We start from the raw sequence: 27,674 nt of genomic DNA on the forward strand, positions 1-27,674 counted from the left end.
GAGCTCGACTGCCAACCGAAAGGTCGGCAGTTAGAATCCACCAGGTGCTCCTTGGAAACCCTATGGGGCAGTTGTACTCTGTCATATAGGGTCACTATGAGTTGGAATCAACTTGAGGGCAACAGGTTTGTTTTCTGGTAATGTCAACTTTTTCCTTAGAAAAGTGCAGAAAATCTTCAAAAATTAATATTTATACAGCTTTATATTTCTTTTCCAAATCCTATCTCCTCTTCGAAAGTCTTTATTACCTTCTTTACTGTTCATGCAAAATATAAATTAAACTTCCATAGTTTCAATTCTCATCTTATTGGTGCAGATTATTATAAATGTTCCAGAAAAATTACAGTCAAAAAAAAAATAGATAATCTTTTTGGCAATATGTCAAACTAGATATCCCAACCACTCCTCTCACAGAAAATGATAACAAATGCTGGTAAATGTCATTTTAATTTTTTTAAAAAAAGCATCACCAAGTTCAGAAAAATTAAAGAAAGGAATTACCAGAGGAGATAAACTACTTGACGGAGGGAACCAGGAAGTTAAATGGAACAGCAAAGCCAGGTACACCTTGTGATAGGACAAAGCTCAGAGCCTAAACAAATCAGGAGTCTGGAAGGAGATCTCTCAAATAAACTGGGCACCTCAGAGGGCTGTACTCAGCAAAAACCAATCAGTTGGACTTTTTTGAAGTCCGTTTAAAACTTCATATATAAAGAACTCCTACAAGTCAATAATAAAGACAAACAACCCAGTAAAAAAGTGGACAAAAGACTTGGACACTTAACAAAGTAAGATCTACAGTGGTCAATAAGCATACAAAAGGTTTCTATCCTTATTAATCAAAAAGGAAATTCAAATTAAATGCAAATTACAACTACAGTTCACTCTCTCTAAAATGGCTAAACTTAAAAGGACTGAATATACTAAGTGTTGACTAGAATATATAGCAATTGAAATTCACATTTCTAGTGGCATAAAATGGAACGAGAGTTCAGCAGCTTCTTATAAAATTAAATATGCCATTATCATATGACCCAGCAGTTCTTCTCCTACACATTTACCTGAGAGAATGAATACATTCCGCAAAAATACTGGTACAAGAATTTTTACAGCAACTTTAACTCATAATCGAGTGAACTCAAACATGCCTGCAATCATGAATATTGTGCAGGACTGGGAGGGTTTTGTCCTGTTGTACATAGGGTTACCATGAGTCAGAGCTGCCTCAACAGCAGCTGTCTGTTACTCAAAATAGAGAAAAACTGGGAACAACCCATACATCTGTCAGTGAATTAACAAATTGTGATATCTTCAAACAATGGAATATGCAGCAATTAAAAAAAAATGAACTACTGATTAATGTACAATAAGTATGAATCTCAACAACACATATGAATATAAAAAAATAATTATGGTAAGTGAAAGAAGCCCGAGACAAAAGAAGTAATAGTAAACGATTCCCTTTTATGAAGTTTGAGAAAAGGCAAAGATTGGTGTCTATTGGTGACAAACATCAGAACAGTGGTTGCCTTTTTGGGAAGTGTGGGATTGACTGGAAGGAGCTTTTTGGGGTGATGGCGATGGTCTTTATCTAAATTCAGATGCTTACACAGGTGTATACATTTCTTAAATCTCATCAATTTTACACTGAAGATCTGTGCATTTTAGTATACGTTTTACCTAAATAAACAGGAGGAAGGATAAAGACAAATAAAAACTGGGAGAGTTTCCCACTTCTTGACCATAACTTAAGAGTTCGGCAATACTTACAGTAGAAGGAGAGTGATCAGATATGGAAGTTTTGAGAAGCTAGAAGGAATGAAGGAAAATAGTAAATATATTGGTAAACCTAAACAAACATTGACTGTATATGCTTGTTCTCATTGTCGTTGTTGAGTACCTAATGCAAGGTCATCATATAAAATTCAAGGATTATTCAACACTTGAAGGCAACAAGAGTTTATTCACATAGCAAATAAACATGTGAAAAGGAGCTCAGGCTTTTTAGACATCTGGGAACTGCAAATTGAAACCATGATGACGTACTGCCATGCACACACCAGAATGGCTAAAGTAAAGGCCGACGATCCCTTTCTTAATAATCTAACTGTTCTCAGTAGTATTTCAGTTGGTTTCACTTGGATTTTCCAGATATGCAGTTGTATCGTAATTATAATTTTCCTTTCTCCTTCCTAAATTTTTATACCTCTTCCTTCGTTCCCAGAAGCTAGTAGCTCCACAATACGTTAAGATATGGTGGAATCTTAATTCTGTTCCTGACTTTAATGGAAATGGCTCTAATCTTTTCCCAATGATCATAATACTGGCTTTGGTTTGGGATATCTACTTATTATATTATGGAAGTATGTATTTATTCTCATGAAAGGATATTGAATTTATTAAATGTCTTCCTTAATGATTTTATTTTTTCATTATTAATATAGTGAGTTATAATTTGTAGATTTACTAATAAGCCTTCTTTAATCATGGTATATTTTTTCCTTTAATGGTCTGCTAGTTTCTATTTGATAATGATTTATTTTAGATTTTTGCAAAATATTTATAAGTATGATTGTTGTGTAATTTTTTTTAATTCTTACCCTCCCCCTCCCCCCCACCAAAAGAAACTGGATTGATAGTTTGATTGGGACTTTGTAGCTTTTCTTAAAAGCTCAAAAGATCTGGCCAGACTGCCCTTGTTTGCCAATAGCACTGGTCTACTGAGGCTGAGTAGCACCCGTCCCCTTCAAACAAGGTACATAGAGAGAGAGGGAGAGCCATTTGTCACATGTGTGACATTTTTAATCCTTATAGGTATCTGAATTATAGTCCCCTATTTAGGGGAAGTGTTTAAAGCATATATAAAGTAAGAATTGTGTGTTTCATTCTTTCAGTTTTGCATTTTCTGTTCCATTCTTTTTGGGGGGCTCCTACATAGTCACAGTACCCCCATGATATATATGGAATAAATGTGACTGGTTAAGTTTACAAAATTTAGAAATTATTTGATTAGTGATTATGTAAAGTGCTTATAATTCACTAATAGGAATTAATTGACTTGGAAAAAGTGAAGTAGATTAGCTATCATTCTTTCCAATGATGCATGTATTCACTCATCAAATATTATATCATCTGAAATACCATGTACTCTCATGTGATTTGAATTCCTCCTGAAAGTTTTATCTGTTTTAAAAGTCGTTTTTTTGTTATTGTTTTTCCTTTTTTTTTTTTTTTTCCTTTTTTTAATAATATAATCATAGGATCTCTTCTAAATAAATGTGTGAAATACACTAGTCAATGGTGGTATAATTTTTTTGTGCCACATGACTTTAAGGAGAATTTTTTTTAAACCCCAGTAAATAACTTGAGTGCTTTTTCATTGTTTGAATTGCGAAATTACCTGTACTTTATAGATGAGTTAAAGCTTAACTCTCAGTTAAAGCTAACAGTGTTAAAACTTAACTAAGCTATAGATTGTTTGGTTTATAACCTAAAGAGGCCCTAAGTGGTTGATCTACTGTTTGTCTTTTAAAAAAAAAGAGAGAGAATTTTTTTTTATTACAAAGCCATTAGTGATCTTAATGTGTTCTTTTACTGGTGTCTTCGGCAGGAGACACTGGAAGATTGTATATATGGCAATGATTTGAAATTCCACTAGTAAAATATTTCAAATTTAGAAATTACGTGGTCTAAATACATTTTATATGTTAATTTACTATTTGTTTTTATTACTATGTTAATAATGTATTTATTGGTTTTCTAATTATAAAAATGGTGTATTGTTCACTTTAGAAATTTTGAAAAATACGAAAGAAAAAGTGATGATGACTACCTATAGGTAACTATTGTTAGCATTGTTGTTAGTTTTGAGGCAGAAATTAAGATGATTTAGGTATATCACTTAACCCTTCTGAGCTATAACTTTCCTAATCTGTAATTTGTGAGAATGAGATCCTTCCAGCCTCTCGAAGTGTTGTGAAAACTTCATGAGGCGGAGCAGCAGTGGAAAGCGCTAAAGCAGAAGCTCCAGCCATGCTGTCAACAAGCTTTATGGACGTGAGGAAATAAATTATCTCATATATACTTTACTTCAAAGAGCCCTGGTGGCACAGTAGTTAAGCACTCCGCTGCTAACTGAAAGGCTGGCAGTTCAAACCTGCCAGCCACTCCAAGGGCGAAAGATGTGGCAGTCTGTTTCCATAAAGAATACAGTCTTGGAAACCCTATGGGGCATTTCTGCTCTGTCCTGTAGGGCCGCTGTGAGTTGGAGTTGGCTCAACAACAATGGGTTTGTGTTTGGTTTGGTTGGTACACTTCATTTACCTTTTGTTTTCTTCTTTGTTAAGACTATGTGATCCATTAAGTATTGTGAGGGTACATGATCCATCAAGTTAAAAAAAAGCTACTTTAAAAGTAAACTAGTTAGAATGATAGAGACATCAGTCCAACAAAGGAGAGAAATTCATAATTATTTTTCTGTGTTATTAATGTCATCTGTTAACCTGTAGAACACTAGTTCTGAATTAACCCCAAATTTGTCTCATAATATCATTGGCTGACTTATTAGGTAAAATAACTAATGAACTGCTACTACGTTTTTCCTGGCTCTTTTGATACAATTCATTTGTCTTCTGAATTTAAAAGCCTCAGAAATCGAATATGTCAAAAGAAAGCAATGTTCTGAGAAGGATGTTTTGAAGAGCTTTCTGGTATTTTAATTTTTAGGTTCCCACTTTCCTGTTGGAGTAGTCCCTCCGAGAACGAAATCACCAACACCTGAATCTTCGACAATAGCCTCATACGTAACCTTAAGGAAAACTAAGAAGATGATGGATCTAAGAACGGTATTTAACTAGAAACTAATTTCTAGAAAGAACCTCAAATCTATTTATAGCATCCCTATGTACATTTCCATTTCTAGGGTTTTATCAGAAATTTTTTACATACTCTAAGAAAAACTTAATCTTAATTTTTTAAGAATACAGTTAAGTAAAACCTCAGAGTACAGATTTAGTCAATAATTTTAGTTTTCTTTTGATCAGCTAGATGTGAAATTTATTTCCTTACAGCTCTATTGTACCCCTCTGAAAATTTTCCTTGACTCTAAAATTTCATTGATGAGAGTGATAGACATGTCCAGTGGCCCCTTAAAAGTCTCCTTCTTTATAAAAGTGTGTGTGCTTTACTGTACAGTACATGAGGATCATCATCAATTCTGCATATTAAAAGTTTTCATTGTCCCCTTTTCCTTTTAGTTTCTACCTGAGCTTTTTAATGTTTACACAGTAGAAAACAATCCCAGACCTGTAGCTCACATCTTTAGAAAGAAAGTAAGAAATAAGATTTGCTTATTTAATGTGACTAATATTTTTATGCCCTTTAGTTGATATAACATTAACTGGAAACAAAATAGGAAAGCCATAATAGTGAACCAGAGATGGATGGATGGATGGGTGGGTGGGTGGGTGGGTGGGTGGATGGATGATGGGAGTTTTCAAACATGACAGTGAGATATTTAGGAAACATTTCTTACCATTTTATTATTGATCATAAAATATCTTAGGGTGTTTCCGCTATTTGTCTTTTTCACAGTTAATGTGTGATTTAAAGCATTACATTTTCATTAAAATAAGATAAATCTCTAATACCTAGAAGATTTGCTTACTTGCTTCGTCCAGCTTCAGATTTATACAGTAGCAGCACAATAGGAATTTTCCTGCTTCTAAGCAGTGTGGTTAGGCTCGTGGACAATATGGAGTAAGCTCACTTCAGAGCTGCCGTACCCTTTTCTGTCTTGTTTGTCGTTGTTGTTTACAACAAAATACCCTGCAAAGTACCTCTTGTGTCTTTCCCCTCTTTCTCTCCCTTTCCATCATTGACCGTACATCACCAATTCCCAGTTAAGGATAAAGTAACTTTGCTTCTCTGGTTTTATCTAAATGGCATTCAAAATTTCCACTTTTGATTTTGAAAACAAAATAAAACATTTTAGGACATGTATTTTATTCCATCAAGCTTTTAATCTTTGCTTATGTATTCATGTTTATTTTTAACATGAAGGAACGACCAAGAAGTGCAGTAGAACAGCTCTGTTTGGCTGAAAGTGCTCGACCTAGGATGACAGTAGAAGAGCAAATGGAAAGAATCAGGAGACATCAGCAAGCATGCCTAAGGGAGAAAAAAAAAGGATTAAGTGTTATTGGTGCTTCAGACCAGTCACCCTTACAAAGTCCTTCAAATTTAAGGGATAATCCATTCAGGATTACCCAGGTATATCAGTTGCGTATGATCATCCTTGTGTGTTTAAATCTACCATGACTTGAATCTTAGAATCATAGAGTTACACGGATTGATGGGGTTTTAAAGGTGTATTGTATCGATAAGGAGCCCTGGTGGCGCTGACTGAAAGGTTAGTGGTTTAAAACCACCAGTGACTCCGTGGGAGAAAGATGTGGCAGTCTGCTTGGAAACCCTATAGGATTATTATGAGTTGGGATCGACTAGACAGCAGTGGGGTTTGGGTATAATAGTGTAGATATATTATTTAATTCTTACAAAGAAACAGCTTAGTAAAATGGAAATAATCCTGGGTTCAAGATACCAGAGCTAAATTACTTGTTGGATGCCCTTGCACCAGTTGTGGACTCAGATCTCCTCGACTGTACATCAGGTAATAATATAGTGTGCCCTGCCTACTGCATAGAGATACTAAGAAAATAAAAGTGTTTTCAACAAATGTAAAATGCCATGTGAGTTACTAAGATAGACCCCGATTCCCCTCCCAATAACATGACCTGAATTGTAGCAGGAGAGAATTTCTAAATAAAATTCTAGCAGCTTTTGCTGATTATTTGTCTTTGGGGGTACTTTTCCCATGAGGCCCCAGGCTACTGTCCATCACTTCTCAACTTCAGCCTTGTGAAGTGACACCATTCTGTTTCATGTTATCTGTTTTTTGCACCTCTTCATAAATACAGAGATAGCCGACTAGTGAACTTTTCAGTAGCTTCTGTGTGGCCTCCTCCTGTTAGTAGACAGTTTTTGCCTACTGGTAGTATCTGAGAGTTTATAGTGATCTAAACTGGATGCATCAGCAGGAAGTCCCTCCTTGTCCTCGTAGAAATCCCCTTCCCGTCTAATCAAGAGCAGGCATTGCTAATGGTGATTCAACAGAGCAACAGTTGAATAAACATTCTACAAATTACAAGATGGATGGTTAAAAATGAAGAAAATGTGTGGAATACTGCTGTATAATACATAAACAAAAACCAAACACATTGCCGTTGAGTCAATTCCAGCTCATAGTTACTCTATAGGACAGAGTAGAACTGCCCCATGGGATTTCTGAGGCTGTAGAATGTTTATAAAAGCAGACTGTGATATCTCTCTCCAGTGAAGCAACTGATTGGTTCGAACTGCCAACCTTTCAGTTCACAGCCAAGCACTTAACCACCACGTCACCAGGGCTGCTGTATATACATATATACATATATTATTTTCTTCTGTTGATTTCCAAAAATTACCCTCAGGAGCGGAGGTTCAGTTGTTTAGTTTTGTTTTCAAATTGACAGGTACTATGTGTAAAATAGGAGCCCTGGTGGCACAGTGGTTAAGAGCTCAGCTGCTATCCAAAAGGTCACAGTTCAAATCCACCAGCCACCTCTTGGGACCCCTATGGGTCAGTTCTGCTCTGTCCTATGGGGTCACTATGAGTCAGAATCAACGGCAGTGGGTTTGGTTTTTTGGGTATGTGTAAAATACACATGCATGTACAGTATGACTCAAAATGTTATCTTTTGTGCAGAATCGAAGGAGGGATGACTTGTTATCAAGTAACATTAAGGAACTGGACACTGTCATTAGAGAAAATGATGTGAAACCAAACCATGAAACTCCTGCAGCAGAGATTGTCCGACTAAAAGAAGCTGAACCTCAAAATACAGACATCAGCAAAGAGGTAGAGAGATTATTTTAGTACAGGCATCCCTAAAGAGTAGATTTTTGAAGATCACGTCACATGGTAAGGCTGAAAATACAATGTGCTACATTCAATCACAGGGTCCATAGAACTAAATGAAGTGATAGTTTACATTTAATTAGATTAATGTGTTCAGCCACATCAAAAAATGGGTTAAGTGAAAATATTAACACATGATCAGTCAAGGCTGGAATAAATTGCTGTTAACCCAGTTAGATAACCTTGTATTCCAAAGCAGCCAGCTCTTAGCAATGTGTATCACCCCTTTGGGCAAATAACATTTGCCATCCTAGTCATGCGGAATGTTAGCTATTTTTAATACTTTTGAATCTAAATTTATTATCAGTAAATGTTTGGGAATGGTGTATTTTTACAAGAAAATAAGATAGATAAAGGAGCTCTGGTGGTACACCAGTTAAGCATTCAGCTACTAACTGAAAAGTTGGCGATTTGTACCCACCCAATGGCTTCATGGGAGAAAGACCTGCTGCCATAAAGATTACAGGCTGGAACATTTTATGGGGCAGTTCTACTCTGCATGGGGTCACTATAGTCGGAATCAACTCGACAGCACCTGACAACATTTTTTAATAAATTTTTTCATTTGGGATAATTTTATATTTACTAATAAATATTAAATGTGGTAAGAATGTTTTGAAAAAGAAAAGTTTTCTTCGTATTCTATAGGTCAGAAAAACTGAAAGTATTATTTTCGAAGCCCTTTTCAAACCTGAGCCAAACGGAGTCAGTTCTGAGGAAGCGATGGATGAAGAAAGAAACAAGGAAAAAATGCCTGAGGATATTTCATACAGGTAATTAAAAAGGGGGGTGAGGTCACTCACAAAATTGTGTTGTTACTTAAAAATAGTGGGTTTCAGAGTCAAAGTCTTAGATTCCGATCCCAGTTTCTGTAGTTAGAAACTGTAGGATCTTGAGCAAGTTGTATAACCTTCCTAAGCTGTAGGTGGAGTCCCTGGGTGGTGGAAATGTTTAAGGTACTTGGCTGCTCACCAAAAGATTGGTGGAAGAAAGGTCTGGCAATCTACTTCTAAAAAATCAGCCATTGAAAACTCTGTAGAGTACAGTCCTGCTCTAACATACATGGGGTCACCAGGAGTCAGAGTCAACTCAACAGCAACAGAAACAATGCTGTAGTTTCCTCACTTATGAAAATGGGGGTAATAATCGTCTCTATCTCACAAGTGTGTTGTAAGGATTGAATAAAATAATATATATAAAGCACTTAGCCCTGTGCTTAGTACTTAGGAAGTATTCAATAAATAATACCTTTATAAAAGCACCAAAGGGCACATTAAGCTATAGCAACGTGACATCTCAGCATTGCCCACAACATGATAGATGCCGAGCAGAAGTCTGTGTTGTCTGAGAGTTGCTACTTATTTTTTAACTGCATTTCTTATTAACTTTCTTTGTGTCCTCAATCCTAGCCTCTAAAAAAAATTCTCCTCTTCTAGAAAAGAGAAGTTCTGTGATTTAGTGTTACTAAGAATGCCTTTATCTGTTTGATGAATAACAAGATTGAATTTGAAAGGTATTTGGCCAAAAAAAGAAAAAAAAATCTATGAGTTCATGATGATTCAACAACAACAAAAAATCATTTGTTGGCCACTTTGGAGGATGTTAGGGAGTCACCTTATTATGAGAACTGGTACATAAAGACAAAGAATCAAGTATTTAGCTTTCCTTTCCTGGACAGACTATAACCAAATAGTTGAGGAAGAAATTTTTTGTGTGTAGAGGAATTTCATTATCCCTGCTTTTCTAAGCCTAGTGAAATAGTGGGTCTGGGCAATGTTTCCCAGTTAATAGTTTAAATTCATTAGCTGAAAATTTGATGGTAACAGAAAACAACAAATGCTGGCAAGGTTGTGGGGAGATTGGAACTCTTATACACTGCTGGTGGGATTGTAAAATAGTACAACAACTCTGGAATATTGTTTGATACTTCCTCAAAAAGCCAGAAAGAGAAATACCTTATGATCCAGCAGTCCCACTCCAAGATATATATCCAAGAGATAGAAAAACAGTGACACAAATAGACATATGCACACTTATGTTCATTGCAGCATTATTCAGAGTAGCAGAAAGGTGGAAACAACCTCAGTGCCCATCAACAGATGAATAGATAAACAAATTGTGGTACGTACATACAATGGAATACTACACAACTATAAAGAATAATGAGGAGTCTGCAAAACATCTCGTAACATGGATGAATCTGGAGGACATTATACTGAGTGAAATAAGTCAGTCGCAAAAGGGCAAATATTGTATTGTCCCAGTATTATAAAAAGTCAAGGATAGATACACAGAACGCGACAGTCTTTGATGGTTACCGGGGATGAGGGGAGGGGAGGGAGAGGAAATCACTTTCTAGAGAGTAGACACTTGTAATTTTTAGTGATGGGAAAGGCAATACCCTGTATGGGCAAAGGCTGCACAACTTGACCAAAGTAAATGAATTTACTAAGAAGCATATAAGAAAAAGGGACAATTTTGGTAAATGCTTTAACATACACAATTCTGTAATAACAGCCAAAACATATATGTGTGGTTACATGAGTAAATACGTATGTGTATAGGAAGGCATGTTCAAGTACATGTGCATGCATATATAGGTGTACCTGTAGATACATGTATATACATGTTTGTGTGTGCTGCATATATATATAATAAAGCACGTAGGGGGCATAGTTGCAGGGACTTCCTGAACATATCCATACAACTCAAGGGATTGATTTAATGGGTTAAAAGATTTGGGACCATAGTCTAATGGGACAGCTCAGTCAATGGGCATAACATAGTTTATAAAGATAATGTTTTGTATCCTAGTTTGGTGAATAGTGTCTGGGGTCTTAAAAGCTGGCAAGTAGCCATGTAATATACAACCATTGGTCTCTACTTGCATCTGGAGCAAGAGAGTGAAGGAGACCAAAGAGTTAAAGAAGAAACTAGTCCACAGGAAAAATATCCACAGGACAAATATCCCACACAAACCACGGCCTCTTCTAACTTGAGACCAGAAGGACTAGATGGTACCCAGCTACCACCACCGACTGTTCTAACCAGAGACACAACAGACAGTCCCAGATAGGAGAAAAATGTAGAAAAAAATTCAAATTTCTAAAAGGCCAGATTTACTGGACCAGTAAACACTAGAGGAACCCCCAAGACTATTGCCCTAACATACCCTTTGAACTTGGAACTGAAGCTACTCCTGGAGGTCACCTTTCAGCCAAATGGCTTATAAAACAATGTCACCCATGAGTAATGTGCTCGGTTAAACAATCAACTATATAAGGCCAAACAGTCAACATTTACCACATGCGAAGATGAGAAGGCAAGGAGGGGAAGGGAAGCTAGATCAGTGGAAACAGAACAAACAGGATGGACATAACGGAAATGCTGGTACATTGTGAAAATTGTAACCAACGTCATCGAACGGTTTGTATAAAAATTGTTAAATGGAAACCCAATTTGCTATGTAAACTTTCATCTAACAAAAAAAAAAAATTTAAGAGAAAAAAAAAGGCGATGGGGAACTTTATAATGAATGGAGCAATCTGATAATCCCTGAACTCACTGATTAGTTTTAACATCACAAAAAGACAATCTGTTGATGAAATGGAGAGCATATGACACCCACCAATAGAGTATAGTTGCCCCCCCCAAAAATCAAACCTGATATTAATCAAGCTTCAAAATCATGTCACTTTATAGAAAATATAAGTGATAATCATCAAAATCCAGAATGTGAAAAACTATGTAGGAGAGATCAAGCAGATTTTTTCACAAATAAATGGCAAAAAAAGAAGTCAGAGGAATTGTCTTAGGTTAAAGTGGACTTGAAGAGAATTGTTGGGCAAATGCAGTGTACGGACCTTGTTTGGATACAGAGTCAAACAACTCTGAAATGACATTTTGGAGAGGTTGGGGAAATTTGAGGAGTGACTGGATATTTGGTGGTGTTATTAGAGATGCATGTTGAAGTATTTCTAGACTAAATGATAGAATCTCTGGAATTTGCTTTAAAATAATTTGAGCAGTGGTGGGTGTGGAGAGTAGGAGCGGGAGGAACACGCGTAGATGAAACAAGACTGGCAAAGTATTGAAGCTGAGCGTACAGATTTCATATATCACTTTTTGATGTATGAAATTTCTATAAGAAAGGGAAAAAAGAAAGATTAATTTCAAGCAAAAATGTTAACAGCTGGTAAGTATACCCAGTGCCGTCGAGTCAATTCCGACTCATAGCGACCCTATAGGACAGAGTAGAACTGCCCATAGAGTTTCCAAGGAGTACCTGGCGGATTTGAACTGCCAACCTTTTGGTTAGCAGCCATAGCACTTAACCACTAGGCCACCAGGGTTTCCTTAGGTAAGTAGAGGTGGTGGTTAAACTGTTCATTATCATATTCTTTCAGTTTTTCTGTGTGGTAGAAAATTTCTGTAACAAAAAATTAGGAGAAAAAAGATTAATTGTATTCTATAATAACATTTTAAAATGCTAGTCTTGGAAATGAAATGCTAATACCTTGAGAACATTATGCTGATGAAATAAGTTGGACACAAAAGGACAAATATTGTATAATTGCACTTATATGAGGTACCCAGAATAGATACACACACAGAGACAGAAGTTTACTAGGGCAGATGGAGGGGGAGATGGTGTGGTATTGCTTAAGGAGTACTGAGTTTCTAGAAAAGGTGATGAAAAAACTTTGGGAATAGGTAGCGGTGATGATTGCACAACATGGTGAATGTGATTAATATCACTGATTTGTACACTTAAAAATGGTTAAAATAACTGAATTTCTGTTAAGGGTGGTAAAAAAATTGAAAATGGGTATGATGATTATACAACATGGTGAACATAATTTATGTTTTTGAAATGTACATGTAAAAGTGGTTGAAATAAATGTTTTATTTATTTTACCATAATAATTTTTTTAATCTATTTCAGTAGCCCCCAAGATGCAACATCAGTCACAAATCCTAAACCAGAAGACCACCCTGAAGAAAATACAAAGGACAATGTTCATGAACAGGAAGAAACTGTTATTTCTTATGAACTAACTCCTGAGGCTTCTACAGGAGACCAAACAATGGCAGGTGGGTAGTCCACATTTCATCCTTCTTTCCCCGGTGCACCCTCTCAACTTCTGAATTAGTTTTCCATGTGGGGATTCTGGCCAGGGAGCTGCTTGTACACCTTGACCGCAGACTGATGAGCCTTTGCCTTCCCGCGCACACCTGCCTGAGGAAAGGGCAACGGCAGCCTGACCAGCTAGAGCCCCGCAGAGTGTACTCTGCCTTGGGGATCAGCACTTTCAAATCACCGTCTTAGTCTTTTTTTTTTTTTTTAAGTCTTAACACATACCATAATTTTTTGTAATAAGATCCTTCATTACGTAAAAGATTTGCTGTATTCTCGAGTATTCACAAATTTGTTACTCGTGAACTGTGGAGGATTTAGTATCTACAGTAGTAGAATGGATGTGTTTACTCTAGCCCCTGCAGCAAGCCACATCTGTGTTTGTCTTTGATAGTAGATGATTATGATCCATAGAATGTTTAAAAAGAAAAAAAGTCACCGTGTGTTGTTATTCTGCCGTATTTTTGTGGAATCTTCCTAAATCTTTGCCTTTTTTTTTTTTTCTTTTTTTTGGGGGGGGGAGGGGGGAAGGGTTCATACCACATCTCTATTACCGGCTTTGCTTCCTCTATTCCATAAGCAAAATACCATCCCCAGTAATACTCCCCCCATCCTTCCTGCAGAAGGGCAAGTATACTATTTTCAATTACCCACAGCTACTGTATTCTTAAGAAGACAGTGAAGGTTCTGAACAGAGGCTTCTCTGTATCCTATATAGAACATGAACATTTGTATTATTAGTCATGTTTCGTTTTTGTTACTGGCCACTTTTGGTAGTTTAGATAGAGTAAGTCTGGATGAAAGCAGTGTGGTAGTTTTAAACCGACAACATTTAACTCCTCTATAGTATTTAGCAGGAGTCCCTGGGTAGTATAAACAGGTAACACTCTTGGCTGCTGACCGAAAGGTTGGAGGTTTAAACCCACCCAGAGGTGCCTTGAAAGAAAGGCCTGGCAATCTCATTCCAAAAAATCAGCCATTGAAAACCATATGGAGCACAGTTTTACTCTGACATACGTGGGGTCACCATAAGTCAGAACCAACTCAACAACAGCTGTTTTTGTTTTTAAATATAAATTTTATAAACCTACGTAGAACTAGAAAGGCTTTTAAAAGTAAGACAGAATGAGACCTACTAGGAGAGATTCACTGATAGGCTCCTGAAAATTAACCTCAAAGAAAAAAAAAATTCTAATGAAGTTGCCAGATTAGAAAATAACACCAGAACCCAAATGTAACTATTAATTCTTTCCCAAAACATGTTCTTATTGTTGTCATAGCATCAGCATTTTCTTATCCATACGTGTCTTAAAGATTTTTATCTTCGCATGTTTTCTTGGTGTGTTTTAGTGAAAAGTCTATCCCAGTCTCCTGAGTCCTCGACATCACCAGTTCCAACCACTCAGCCGCAGCTCGTGGAAGGATCACATTTCATGTGTGTGTAGTCTCAGAAGTACGTCCTTTCCGTTTGTATTGTACTTTACTGTTACAGTGTCTCACTTGAATTTTATTCCTTTGTTGGCTTAGTGGATAAAAATCAGGATTAATTCTGTACTGTACCTGAGGGATAATTGGCATAGCAAGCAGGCCATGTGTTTAAGCTGTGGGCAGTAACTCCGGGTTCCTACACTGGCCCTTTGCTGTGTGACAGCATTTTCTGTCTCTTCTTTCATCATCTGTAAAAACAGCAAAACTTGGAGGGTGTGTTCTGTGCCAAGACAAGCCTCGCAGTGTTCTGCAGCTGTGCTCCCACTTAGCGTTCTTTCCATAATCTGACCTGAAAATTCTGTTTAAGGCATTACATGTCGACCGTGTAATGTTTTTTACAGTTAGCATGACGTGCCTACCTCATTGGGAGTTTGTTAACTATTTTAAAGGACAAAGAAGTATTTCTGGTACAGCTGCCTTGATGGAATATTAAAATCTTTAAGATCTATCAGAAATTATTTCTTGATTTTTTAAGTCAGGGTTGTAACTACTAAAAAACCGCCTTAGAAGCATAGACAGTAACAGCAAGAATGAAGAGAAAGGAAGCCTTTCACGAACAGTGTTCTGTAGACCACAGATTTAGAGCTGAGAATAATCTCCTAACGTCTTACTTTTTTATTTTTTAATTGAACTTTAGATGAGGGTTTACAGAACAAACTAGTCTCTCATCAAACAGTATACACATTGTTGTATGACACTGGTTAACAACCCGACATGTCAGCACTCTCCCTTCTCAACCCTGGGTTCCCTATTACCAACTTTCCTGTTCCGTTCTAGCTTCCAATCCCTGACCCAGGGCTTGTGTGCCCCTTTAGTCTTGTTTTCTTCCATGGGCATCTTCAATCTTTGGCTGAAGGGTAAACCTCAGGAGCAGCCTCATTACTGAGCTGAAAGGGTGTCCGGGGGCCATACTCTCGGGGTTTCTCCAGTCTTTGTCAGGCCAACAAGTCTGATCTTTATTTTTGAGTTAGAATTTTGTTGTATGTTTTTCTCCAGCTCTGTCTGGAACCCTCTATTGTGACCCCTGTCAGAGCAGTCATTGGTGGTAGCCGGGCACCATCTAGTTGTACTGGACTCAGTCTGATGGAGGCTGTGGTAGTTGTGGTCCATTAGTCCTTTGGACTAATCATTCCTTATGTCTTTAGTTTCCTTCATTTTTCCTTGCTCCCAAAGGGGTGAGACCAGTGGAGTACTCCAGATGGCCGCTTACGGGCTTTTAAGACCCCAGACACTACTCACCAAAGTAGAATGTAGAACATATTCTTTATAAACTCTTTATGCCAGTTGAGCTAGATGTTCCCTGAGACCATGGTCCCCACAGCCCACAGCCCTCAGCCCAGCAATTCAGTCCCTCAGGGAGTTTGGATGTCCAAGGAAACCCTGGTGGCGTAGTGGTTAAGTGCTACGGCTGCTAAGCAAAGGGTCTGCAGTTCGAATCTGCCATGTGCTCCTTGGAAACTCTACGGGGCAGCTCTACTCTGTCCTATAGGGTTGCTATGAGTCGGAATCGACTCAACAGCACTGGGTTTGGTTTGGTTTTTTTAGTTATGGAGCTACCATAGGCTTGCCTTGTACAGGTTGTACTGGTTTCCCCAGTATTGTGTACTGTCTTACCCTTCACCAAAGTTACCACTTATCTATTGTCTATTAAATGTTTTTCCATCTCTACCCCTTTCCTCCCTGAAAACCATCAAAGATTGTTTCTTTTTGTATGTATGAGTTTTTACAGTAGTGGTCTCATACAATATTTGTTCCTTTATTTCACTCAGCATATAATGTCCTCCAGATGCATCCATGTTATGAGGTGCTTCACAGATTCACCGTTGTTCTTTAACGTTGCCTAATACTCCATTGTGTATATGTACCAGTTTGTTTATCCATTCATCTGTTGATGGGCATCTAGGTTGTTTCCATCTTTTTGCTATTGTCCTAAGATCTTACTTTTAAATTTTATACATAGTTTTGTAATTATAGATAAATACTTTTGTTTTTTACTTTTCAGAAACGTTGTGAGGTATAAAGTAAGAATTTCACGCCTCTTTCTGCAGCTTTTTGTTGTTGATGTTGTTGTTTTGCCATATCTACCAGGTTTAGTAGTGTTTGGTGCTTTAGGATTACCACTGGTTTCTGTTAAACAATTAAAAACCATGTGAACACACAGAGACATTATGAGCATTATTACTAACATCTTTGATTTTTAAATTCTCAAAGTAAATGTGTACAAAAAACTATCTTGAGTAAATTTGTACAGGAGAATTTATTTTTTAGAATCTAGTTCCCTTTACACGTTTTTGTAGCAACTTGAACCACTGTCCTTTTTTTTTTTTAAGCCAGAAAGATTTATGTTTAACTGTCTTGTCATATTTGTAATCTCTTACGGTAATCTTTTGCAATAACCTCTTTTATTTGAGATTATGTGTGCCCGGAGCCCAGAAGAGGCCTTTGTTGTTATTTGGTATCCGTGCACAATGGAAGTACTTGCTAGAGTTAAAAACGACCTATTTGTTACAGCCTTACCTGTGTCTGGCCTCTGTCACTCATGTATTTAAACTTTTAATACTTGGAGAAGTGACAGTTGCCATGGTGACAGAATACCACCAGGCGTAGGATAATAAACATGATGCTCATTTGAATCCTTCTGTATGAAGAGTTGATAGATGGCCTCTTGTCTAGATTTTAGTGGAGGAATGTACATCAAGAGACACTCGTTATTTTTTTTTTTTTTTTTTTTGGTGCAATAAACAGGTTACCGTTCATTATGCACAGACCATTCTGATGATAAATAATGTTCAGAGTTAAAACTCATGTATGTTTCCAGGTTTCCTGAATTGTCATTAGATTTTGTTTGGTTTTAAATACTTTGACTCCAAGAGCCAGTGGCATTACATGCTGGAATGGTCTGTATTGCCGGTATTTTCTAATCTCATTGCTTGCAGCGACTACGCACAGCCAGTGGCACTCAGCCCCCCATTTTATAACCCCACTGTGCACATGCCATCTTTCTGAACTAGTGGTTTTCACAGCACTCAGGAAAGCCGTACCGTCGGCACTGCTGTGTAGCCAGCTCAATACAATGGTGCATATTTTAGTGAAATTATGCACATCTTCACTCATTTTGTCGATCTTTTGGATTCAGCCACAAATTTGGGTGTGTGTTTGATTCTGAATTGCTATTTAATTTCATTATGTTTCTTTGCTTTGTAAGTAAGCTTATGGAAATGAAGAAATGTCCTTTAATTGTATTATGTTTTAGGATTTTCATGGCCATGCTTGTCAGTTCTGCTGTTATAGGATGTCACCCTTAGTTACTGTGGAAAGTGGTCATTCATTAACTTCGCAGATGTCAAAGTAATTTCTCGTCTTATTTTCCAGCTATACTGACCTCTTTTGAAACCATTCAAAGCTAAGAACATGGACCTTCAGCAATGTGAGAAGATATTGTACAGTATATTTTAAATCTATGAAATTCATAGTTCTGATGCTCTTGGCCACAGAGCATCATTTTATCACTTCTGGAAAATGTTTATTCCAAAACAGCTTTAATGGCCCATATGTACACTTCGTAATCTCAATGTTATTACTCTACTACACCAGCTTGCTGCTATGATTTCAGAGCACATAAGTAAAGGTGCTTTTTAATGTGCAGTCTACAGCTAGAGCTTACTTAGATGCCGATTTCCAGGTTTTGATGTTTCTTAAGCCTAGGTGGATTTATATTTCTTTTTACTTCTCAGTACATAAATTTAGTCATTATTTCCAATGAAACATGTTTCTTTTTTTCCTCCGCATTTGGGCACTGCAGTGCTTTGTTTCACACTTGATTTGTAAAAATTTTATATATATATATTTAAAATGTGCCGTTTTATTATCGCTAAGTGAAGTATGTCCCATTTTCCGCTATAATTATTTCTTAGATTGCAACGTCAGCAGTTACTGCCACAATCTTGTCAGCTTAAACACAAATGTTATGCTTAGTTTTTCTTAAAAAAAAAAAGTGTAGGTATTTTGAAGTACTGGGCTTATATCTCATTGGAATAGATGTGTACAGCAATAAGCAGGTTTTCAAATTCAGTACTTAGTTTGTGTACAAATGTAATTATGTTCATTGTGTATATATTATACAATGAGCTCATGTAATGGAAGTATTAAAGGCTACCTACTATTGTTTAAATGCAAATGTTCATATCTCATTTCTTTTTTATCATGTTAAAATAAATGTTGATGTTCTTAAATCACTTGTGTTAGAATTTTTGTTCTTTTCTGTCTAAAATGGAAAACCTGAGACTCAGACTTCTAGAAGAAAAAGTAGTCTGTTAATCTTATAATCCTAGACAACATCATAAAAGGACCTTATCCCAATCCTCCCATGCCAAAGTTGAGGAACTTGAGGCCCAGAGAGATAAATTGACTTGGCCACAATCACGTTATATTTAATGACAGAATTTATACTAGCATATTGTTTTTCTGACTTTTGTGCTCTTGGTCATCAGCTCATCACCACTGGGCAAATTTCTGTTCGTTTCCACATTTTAGAAAGTAGCTTCAAGCATCTGCAGTCCCACTCTGCCTGGTGGAGTGGGCTTTTGAGAGGTGAGTAGGGCAGAGAGGGTCATTTATGTGACTTGGGTAGCTAGGAACCGTTTCATCAGTAGGACCCTCAGAGATTATTTTCGCACACAATACATCCTTTGCAGATGTTCACACTCTTCAGAATCAATTACATTTTTTCCCATTTATACCCTTTCGTTCATGCTGTATATTGTTCCCAGAGTGCAAGGGAATTTCATGCTTTTGGATTCCTATATAAAATGCCTGAAACTGAATTGGCACTGGTCAGTATTTTTTTTGTTTGTTTGCTATATTAAAGGATTTAGATTTAATTCAAAATGCAGATTATAAAAATTCATCTGCTCCAAACAGAAACACACAAAATGAAATGCAAATAGATACAGTTTTTATTGTAGGAGATACATTATCAGCTTTTTAAAAGTTGTAAGTTGTGATTTATTTCCTCAATAGTGTAAAAAGGGTGTTAAAATGGAAGTAGAGTGTTTAGCTCTCTGTAGCCGTATAAACATGGGTTCACCCAATTTTACTTTTGTCTAAAGATGTCACACAAAAGCCTTGTCAAGGGAAATAACCAACAATTTGTTATTCCCTTCAGTCATGATATGATTCTTGTCACAGACCTTTTGGCAGTGTATGGGGTAGGAGGAAGTTTCTGTTACTGTTTCTTTGAGTTTTAGGTTTGCTTGTTTGTTGCTTTGGTTTTTATGAAGCACCACATTTTTTAACTTTTCCAAGAAGGAAAGATGTTCCTTACAGAGGATAGCCCCTTCACTGGGACACCTGGAAGCCTAGGATGTTCAGAGACCGCAATAAGAAGCTGTGAGCTATTATCAGCATTTCAGAAAGCCAAATGAAAATCGTGTGTTTAAAAACAAGGTCCACACAGAGACTTGTTACAGAATGTAATAAAACAGGAGTACTAATTATTCCAAGATTCGAGCTACATCTGTTTCCATCTCACCTAGAGCTCATCTTATCCAACTCCCGCTGTCTTAGTGGCTATCTGAGCAGAGAGCACAGGAAGTATGGAGGTACATGGGAAGGAAAGCAGGCAGGCTGGCAGAGCCTTCAGCATGAGTGAGGGCAGTGCTGTGGGAAACCACCTCTCAGGGGCAGGGAGCATGCTCCAGAATTCTTAGGGCTCAGTGCCCTGTTGGGCTGGTCCCTCAGTCATCACATCCAAGTCCCCTACTTAGAGAAAGTTGGCCTATGGTGGTCAAGAATTAAACAGGCCATTAATGTCACCAAACTGTACACATAAAAATGATTGAAATGGCAAATGCTTTGTTACATGTATTTCACCACAATAAAAGTGTTTTTTAATTAAACAAGATTTAATTTTTTTAAAATAAAATTTAAACAAGACGTGGTCTTCGAACTTTTTTGCTTACGTATCCTTAAAAGTATTTTTTAAAACCACACATTTTCAAGTTGACATCTGTAATTTTTTGTAAGTTGAATTAGTTGAAAGGATGTAATTTCTGTCTTACTATAAATAATTGACTTTTTGAAACTGTCAACATCACTCTTTTTAAATGTATTCAGCAGAATCTAAATACTGTTTTGATATCTTGTTCATCCATGTAAAAACACAGACAGGCTTTAATTTACGTAGGACAGTTTACCTCATTTCTTTTTTTCCTTGAGCTTTTAGTTCCTTGATCCATTAACATTTAATTTTTTTAATTATTTTTAATTTCATCCAGTCCTTTGAATATAAAAGAACTGACTTGCCAAGTGGTTTATTAGCCCTTAGGTCATTCACTTTCTCACTGCCCTGGAGGTTTTTATACCCTGACTGCAAAGCATAAGATTAAGATTCAGAGAAGTAAGTTTTTTGTATGTAAAGAAGAGAAGAGCTGATGTGAAAGGGGCCCCTTGGCCTCGGGGATGTTTCTGGGCAGATCTGTTTTAGCGAAGGCAGTAGAGAGGTTAAGGATCTAGATACTGAGTCCAGTAAACTTGTCCTTGCCCATATACCCTTGAAATGTTTGGGTTTTTTTTTTTTTTTTTCCTTTAAAGAGATTCATTTTTAATAGAATTAATAAATAGGCACTTGATTGATATTCCAGTTAATGAAAGGAAGGAATTACATGAACACATTGGAGAAATACTTAAATTTCTTGCTGACTTGACACAAAAGATTCCCGTTGATGAAGAACCTGAAACTCATAATGTTAGCAAGGACATTGACAACTAACACGTTAATGAATGTTGAAAATGCTGAAAACATTTAAGATCAGTCATTGCAGAGGGACTTTTGAAGAGCCCTGCAACCTTACAGCTCATAGATAAAAGAAACTTGATATTTTCCCAAAGTTAGCAACAATTCTAAACACATACAAAAACATTACCAATAGCAAACTGTGAAGCTGGAGAAAACCCTTCTAACCTATCAATATGAGGGGAAAAAAGTCTTAAGTCAACCTTACTTGAGACTGAATTTTATTTGCTCTATAGAAAAGATTATTATATAAAGAGATGACAAAGAGGATATAGACAAAAATATAATTAGCAAAATATTATAGTGGCTTGTCTGGCAGTTAATAAAATTTTTTCTGCGTTTTGTGAAGTTTGTGGCAATTACCAGCATTTTAAAAGTTGTAAATTGTGATTTACTTCCCCACTAGTGTAAATGAACAATCACTTTTCAACCACAGTTTATAATTTTGCATTCTTTTTCTTTGGACTGTTTTTGTGTACCGATTTGAAGGCTGCTGCCCTAGATTATTCAGTCCTGAAAGTATTTGTAAGCTTACTGTTTGATGCATACTTAATGACTTCACCCACACAAGGTTTTATGTCAGTTTTTCACATGTCAAAGAAGCTTGCTATTGAACTATCCTATGAATATATGTGAAATAAATTGATTCATTTAATGAACTATTTAATTAGACAATAATTAAGCAAATAATTTTGTTGTTATAATACTGAGGTAAGAGCTCGGCTGCTAACCAAAAGGTTGGCAGTTCGAATGCACCAGCCGCTCCTTGGAAACCCTACACGGCAGTTCTACTCTGTCCCGTAAGGTCGCTATGAGACAAAATCGACTCAACAGCATGGAGTTTTAAGGTAATTTAGGAGGTTTCCCAGAATTCTTCCTAAAAAGTGGATTACATCCTTCATCCATAGATTGAAAATAAGTCTTTGGAGTGCATGGTTTCCGTTATAAATGCAGAAACTTTAAATTTTTTAATTAATATTTTTGAATAGATAATATATTTAAAATCTAAATAACTTACAGTAAAAAAAGTGAAAGGCAGGATCAGAGACATGGGGGAATACAGCAGAACTATTTTATATAATACAAGTCTGGGACAGCTCAATATAGGATAAAACCCCAGTACTGTGCCCCTGGACTGAATGACTCACAAGCTAGCTGGAAAGTCCCTTAAGACCTCTATTAACTAGGTTCACAGAAAACCTATCAAGTCTTGGACTCCCTGAGTGAGGACTCACTCATCCCAGCTCTTCCCTAGAAAGGGGCTTCATCCTCCCCTTAGTGTGGGAAGCAGTATAGGAGATCATCCTAACTGGCAGGAGAAGGAGGAGGGACACTTCACCAACTCTGTTGCTAGGAAACCTGAGCCCCTCCAAACGCCCTTGTTTCCGCCTCGGAGCTGTGGTGTGTAGTGGTTAGGAGCACCAATGGCTCTGGATTGCTTGAGTTGGAAGTGAGCTCTGCCATTTAATAGCTGTGTATCCTTCTTTTTTTATCCTTAGGCCAAGGTACTTACCCTCTCTATGCCTAATTTTTTTCCACATCTCGAAAGTTGTTCTAAGAATAGTTATTATAGGCTTGTAAAGACTAATAAGCTAACAAGTGTTAGGTGTTTACAACAGTGCCTGGCACATAGTAAATGCCATGTAAGTGCTAGCTAGTTATTACTAATTAAGGGCTAACCTCCTCCAACTTAGATGGTTTCTAAATTTACCAGGGCACTATTATCATCTTGTTTAAGCAGTGTTTTCAGACTTACAGTTTAGCATGCGTCAGAATCACCTGGAGATCTCTGAAAACAGATTCCTGGGCCCCATCCCTAGAACTTCAGTCAGTCTGGAGTGGGGTACAAGAATTTGCACTCGAACAAGTTCCCAGGTAACATTAATGCTGCTAGTCCAGGGACCACACTTTGAGAACCACTGGCATACAATAAGTTTCTCTATTGAATTTTTGTTTTGTTCGTGTGGTGGTATAAAACTAGGATAAAAGTCAGAAGTGTTTATTTGCAAAAGAGTGTTTACAAAGGTGTGCACAGAGTGTGGAACTACAAATGATAATACAAGAATTTGGAGCGCTTTTCACCCCTAAACCCAAAGGGATGAGAGGAAGAAAAGTAACCGAATCCAAATGGTGGTGAAATAATTTGGAAAAGGATAGTCATCATGGTTGCACAACACGAAGAATGCAGTCAGTGTCGATGAATTACCCATGTAGAAATTATTGAATTGGCGAATGTCTTGTATATATTCTCATCACAATAAAAAGGAAAGTAATTGGAATCCATAGAAGAGAGTCACTTGAGAGAAGCCCTCATTCACTTTTCAAAAGAGACAGTCGGGCAAGAGAGAAGCCTAAAGCAACCCCTATAGGGATCAAGCCAGGAGAATAAATACTCTGACAGCACGTTCCTTTATCACTCCAACTTCTTTTTTTTGTTTTAATTGTGCTTTAAGTGAAAGCTTACTGTTCAAGTTACTCATACAAAAATTGATATACACATTATGTGACCCTAATTGCTCCCCTATAATTGTGACAGCTCACTCCTCCTCTCCACCGTGTGTTTCCCGTGTCCATTCAACCAGCTCCTGTCCCTTTCTGCCTTCTCACCTCCAGACAGGAGCTGCCCATTTAGTCTCATGTATCTGCTTAAGTTAAGAAGTGCACTTTTCACAAGTATCATTTTATGTCTTATAGTTCAGTCTAATCTGTAAAGAGTTGGCTTCGGGAATGGTTATAGTTTTTGACTAACAGAGAATTTGAGTTCTGCACCCCACTTTTCTCCTGCTCCATCAGGGACTCTCTGTTTTGTTCCCCGTCAAGGATCACTCCAGTTTCTTGATGGGGCTCTGTTGGCTGAGCCCAGTGAGAAGTCACAGAAGCTGTTGTACAGTCCAGGGTGTGGCCAGGGACTCCTGGGGATTCCCAGAACCTTTTCAGGCTGGTCTGTGAAGCCAAAAATAACACTAAGATGCTACTTGCTTTTTCACTTTCAATTCTCTCACGAGTGAACAGTGGAGTTTCCCAAAGGCTACACGATGTGTGATATTGCAACGGATTGATTGAATGCAGAAGCAGAAATGAGAATTTAGCTGTCTTCTATGAATCCAGATTTTTAGAGATCTACTAAAATGAAAAGCAGTGTCTTTCTCAGGTTTTAGAAAATGTAGTTGTTTTTTATTAAAAATATGTAATTTATGTTAACATGTAGTGGGCTTATTGTTAATTTTAGATGAGTAAACATTTTAAACATTTCTCAGTTTTAATTTCTACTGCAATAAACACTGATAGATATAACACATAATAAAAGCTATTTAGGATTTCAGTAATTAAACATGTAAGGAATACTAAGACTTTAAAGTTCCAGAACCGTGGATAAAATCCATATAGATCAGCCTCCTGTGACAGGGTACAATCAAGAAATGTGAGATCCAGAGGGGCAAAAGAATATATCAGTCCATCTTTCCAAGGATGATACTGCTCACTGTTGCTGCTTGCAAAACATCCATTGCCAGTCTGCTCCTTGAATTGGAAGTCCAGGAGGCTATGCGTGGAATCCAGGGCTGGTGGGTCCATCTTGGGCTCTGCAAACTGTGAATCATTCATGGAAAATGATTCAAAACGGTAGTGTCCAGACATGCAACATTCTAGGAAAGCTTTCTTCCTGTGTCAGTTCCAACACAAACTTTTGGTGCTGCCAGGTATGTTTAGATTTAGAACCTCGCCCTCATATCCAATTCAAACTTCCTTACCTTCACTGGCCCTGGGTGATTTTATCCTCAGGTAAGACTGGGTAATGACATGTTACTCCATGTCAAAATGGAGTAACACCCACGAAAAAAATCCATGTTATTATCTATCCAAATTATCTTACTATTTGAAATGTGTGATTTATACAGAGACATTTGTGTTGCTTACAAGAAATCACTATTCTCTTGCCTGCTAGGCCTACCCAACGTAAGAAAATGATTGACTCATCCCATTGTATTTAAAGTCACAACTGACAAACTTGCTCAGCATATGCCTGAAGTAGCAGATACCCAAGGATTCGCAAGTCTGAGTTTTTTAGTTGTTTGGGAGTTTTTTTTTGAGAAGTAGCATATCTCACCTAGACTCTTGCCAAGTGTATTAGGGTGATGGGGGGTAGGGAAATGTGTCAAAAAACAGGCCTAAGACAGATAAACAAAAAGAAAAAACCTATTGCTGTTGAGTCGATTTGGACTCATGGCTACCCATGTGTTACAAACTAGAAATGCTTCATAGGGTTTTCTTGGCTATAGTCTTAATGAAAGCAGATCACCAGGCCTTTCTTCTGTGGCACACTGGGTAGACTCAAACCACCAACCTTTAGGTTAGTAGCCAAGAGCAAACTTTGCACCACCAAGGGTAACGTCTGCAAACCATCAATTATGCCTGGACATCCTCCTGGGAAGTGACAAGGACATAATGCAGTTACTAACATTTCAAACAAATTCCCTTCTAGCCATATCCCCTGAAACTGTCCACAAGCAAAGGTGAGGGAAGTAACTGCTTAAGATTCCTGGTCTAACTTGAAATTTATAAAGGAAGAAATATAAGCATTCAGTAAACATTTGAAGAGGTGCTCAGTATCAGCAGTAAAGAAATGCAAGTTAAAAAAATGAGATGTCTTTTTCCCCCATCAGATTGGGAAAGATTAAAATGGACGACAACGCCCAGATTTATCAGGGTGTAGTGAAAGGGGTGGCCTACTGGTTAAGAGCTACGGCTGCTAACCAAAAGGTTTGCAGTTTAAAAATCCACCAGGCGCTCCTTGGAAACCCTCTGGGGCAGTTTTACTCTGTCGTATAGAGTCGCTGGAAGCCCTGGTGGTGTAGTGGTTAAGTGCTCTGGCTACTAACCAAGAGGTGCTCTTTGGAAACTCTATGGTGCAGTTCTACTCTGTCCTATAGGGTCGCTATGAGTCGGAATCGACTTGACGGCGTTGGATTTTGGGTATAGGGGTCGCTTTGAGTCGGAATCAACTCGATGGCGGTGAATTATTTTTTTTCTTTTTAGTGAAAGGGGTATGTCTATGCAGTTGGTGGAAGTGTCGATTGATACAGCCTTTCTGGGAGGCAAAAACTTTCAAAAGCCTTAAAAATGTATACTCTTGGATGCAGCAATTCCACTTCGGGGAGATAATTCTTAGGATTTTGTTGCTTATTTTGCTCATGGCTTAAAGAAGGGGTCTAATTGTGCCATGTCATAAGAAGTCGAAGAATAGGTGACCAAGCTAGCTGGAGGCTCAGAAATGACATAAAGGAACCAGGCTCCTCTCTCCCTGCTCTGCCGTCTTCAGCTGGGGCCACTGTACCTCAGGCATCACCACCTGTGTGGAGCAGACATTATCAGGGGCTTCCATTTATGTCTCATTGGCTGGAACAAAATGACATGGCCACCTTTAGTTGTAAGGGTGTCTGGGAAAGCAATGTTTATCTTTCCAGCTTTTAGAGTAGAGGAAAGCAGGGAGAAAGGAGCTGAAGTGGGTGTTGCGTGAACCAAACTGCAAAAATATTCCACAATCTAAGTGCCCACCTGTACGAAATTGGTAAAATAAATCAGAGAACATTATTATTGTGTGGTTAATGTACGGAAAAGGGTACTTAGTGAAAAAAGTAGATTGGAAAAGAGCATGTGTCCTATGATCACATTTTGTTAAAAATACGTATGTATTCTATACATTCACATACACACACAAACCTGGGTATGCATCATGATGTTATTCCTGGATCATCTTTAAACAGCTCTACAATCTCTGAATTTTTTTAGTAAGCAATTATGTCTTAGTTTTCGAATAAGAAGAAGAAAATAAGTTTTCATTTTTAGGTTCTCATTGACACTAAGGCAGGAGATGAGCTACTCAGACAGTTAAAATCAATCTGATAGGGACTCCTGCCCCCAAGTGATCTCCAAATCTTAGTCATAACATTTTCCATATTGACCCTAAGCCAAGTACAAAGAGAAACCCATAAATAAGCCATTTTGGAAGATAGAGCTATTTGCAGTCTGTTACTTTTCACTTGAGATTTGTTTTTCTAAGAGGACAAACTCCACTGCAACCCCAGTTGCCTGCCCAAAGCCCAGTTGGTGAAACCAACTGATAATTATCTCAGTTGGTGAACCCAGGTGATAATTATTTTGGTATAGGCTCAAATTAAAGTTATGAGGTACCCAATTCGGAAGGAAAAATGAACAGTGTGCTTAAAAAAAGAATAAAGTCA

General features: G+C 37.5%; 1 protein-coding gene across 18 annotated transcripts in view; it reads left to right on the forward strand.

Moving 5' to 3' along the window:
• PLEKHA5 (pleckstrin homology domain containing A5) overlaps positions 1–18,843 on the forward strand; it is a 256,773-nt gene extending 237,930 nt beyond the window's left edge. For 8 of the 18 annotated variants that reach the window (XM_049882571.1, XM_049882574.1, XM_049882581.1 and 5 more), the window contains 7 exons: positions 4,726–4,844; positions 6,061–6,270; positions 7,805–7,957; positions 8,666–8,790; positions 12,963–13,111; positions 14,505–14,607; positions 18,015–18,842. In XM_049882571.1, coding sequence (XP_049738528.1) covers positions 4,726–4,844; positions 6,061–6,270; positions 7,805–7,957; positions 8,666–8,790; positions 12,963–13,111; positions 14,505–14,599 — 851 coding nt within the window. In that variant the 3' untranslated portion in view covers positions 14,600–14,607; positions 18,015–18,842. Of the gene's footprint in view, positions 1–4,725; positions 4,845–6,060; positions 6,271–7,804; positions 7,958–8,665; positions 8,791–12,962; positions 13,112–14,504; positions 14,608–18,014 lie in introns of all 18 variants that reach the window. The other 10 variants (XM_049882573.1, XM_049882575.1, XM_049882582.1 and 7 more) reach the window with 6 other exon arrangements.
• The last annotated feature ends 8,831 nt before the right edge of the window (positions 18,844–27,674 follow it).

Source organism: Elephas maximus, chromosome 4 (genome assembly GCF_024166365.1).
Source record: "Elephas maximus indicus isolate mEleMax1 chromosome 4, mEleMax1 primary haplotype, whole genome shotgun sequence".
Classification (NCBI taxonomy): Eukaryota; Metazoa; Chordata; class Mammalia; order Proboscidea; family Elephantidae; genus Elephas; species Elephas maximus.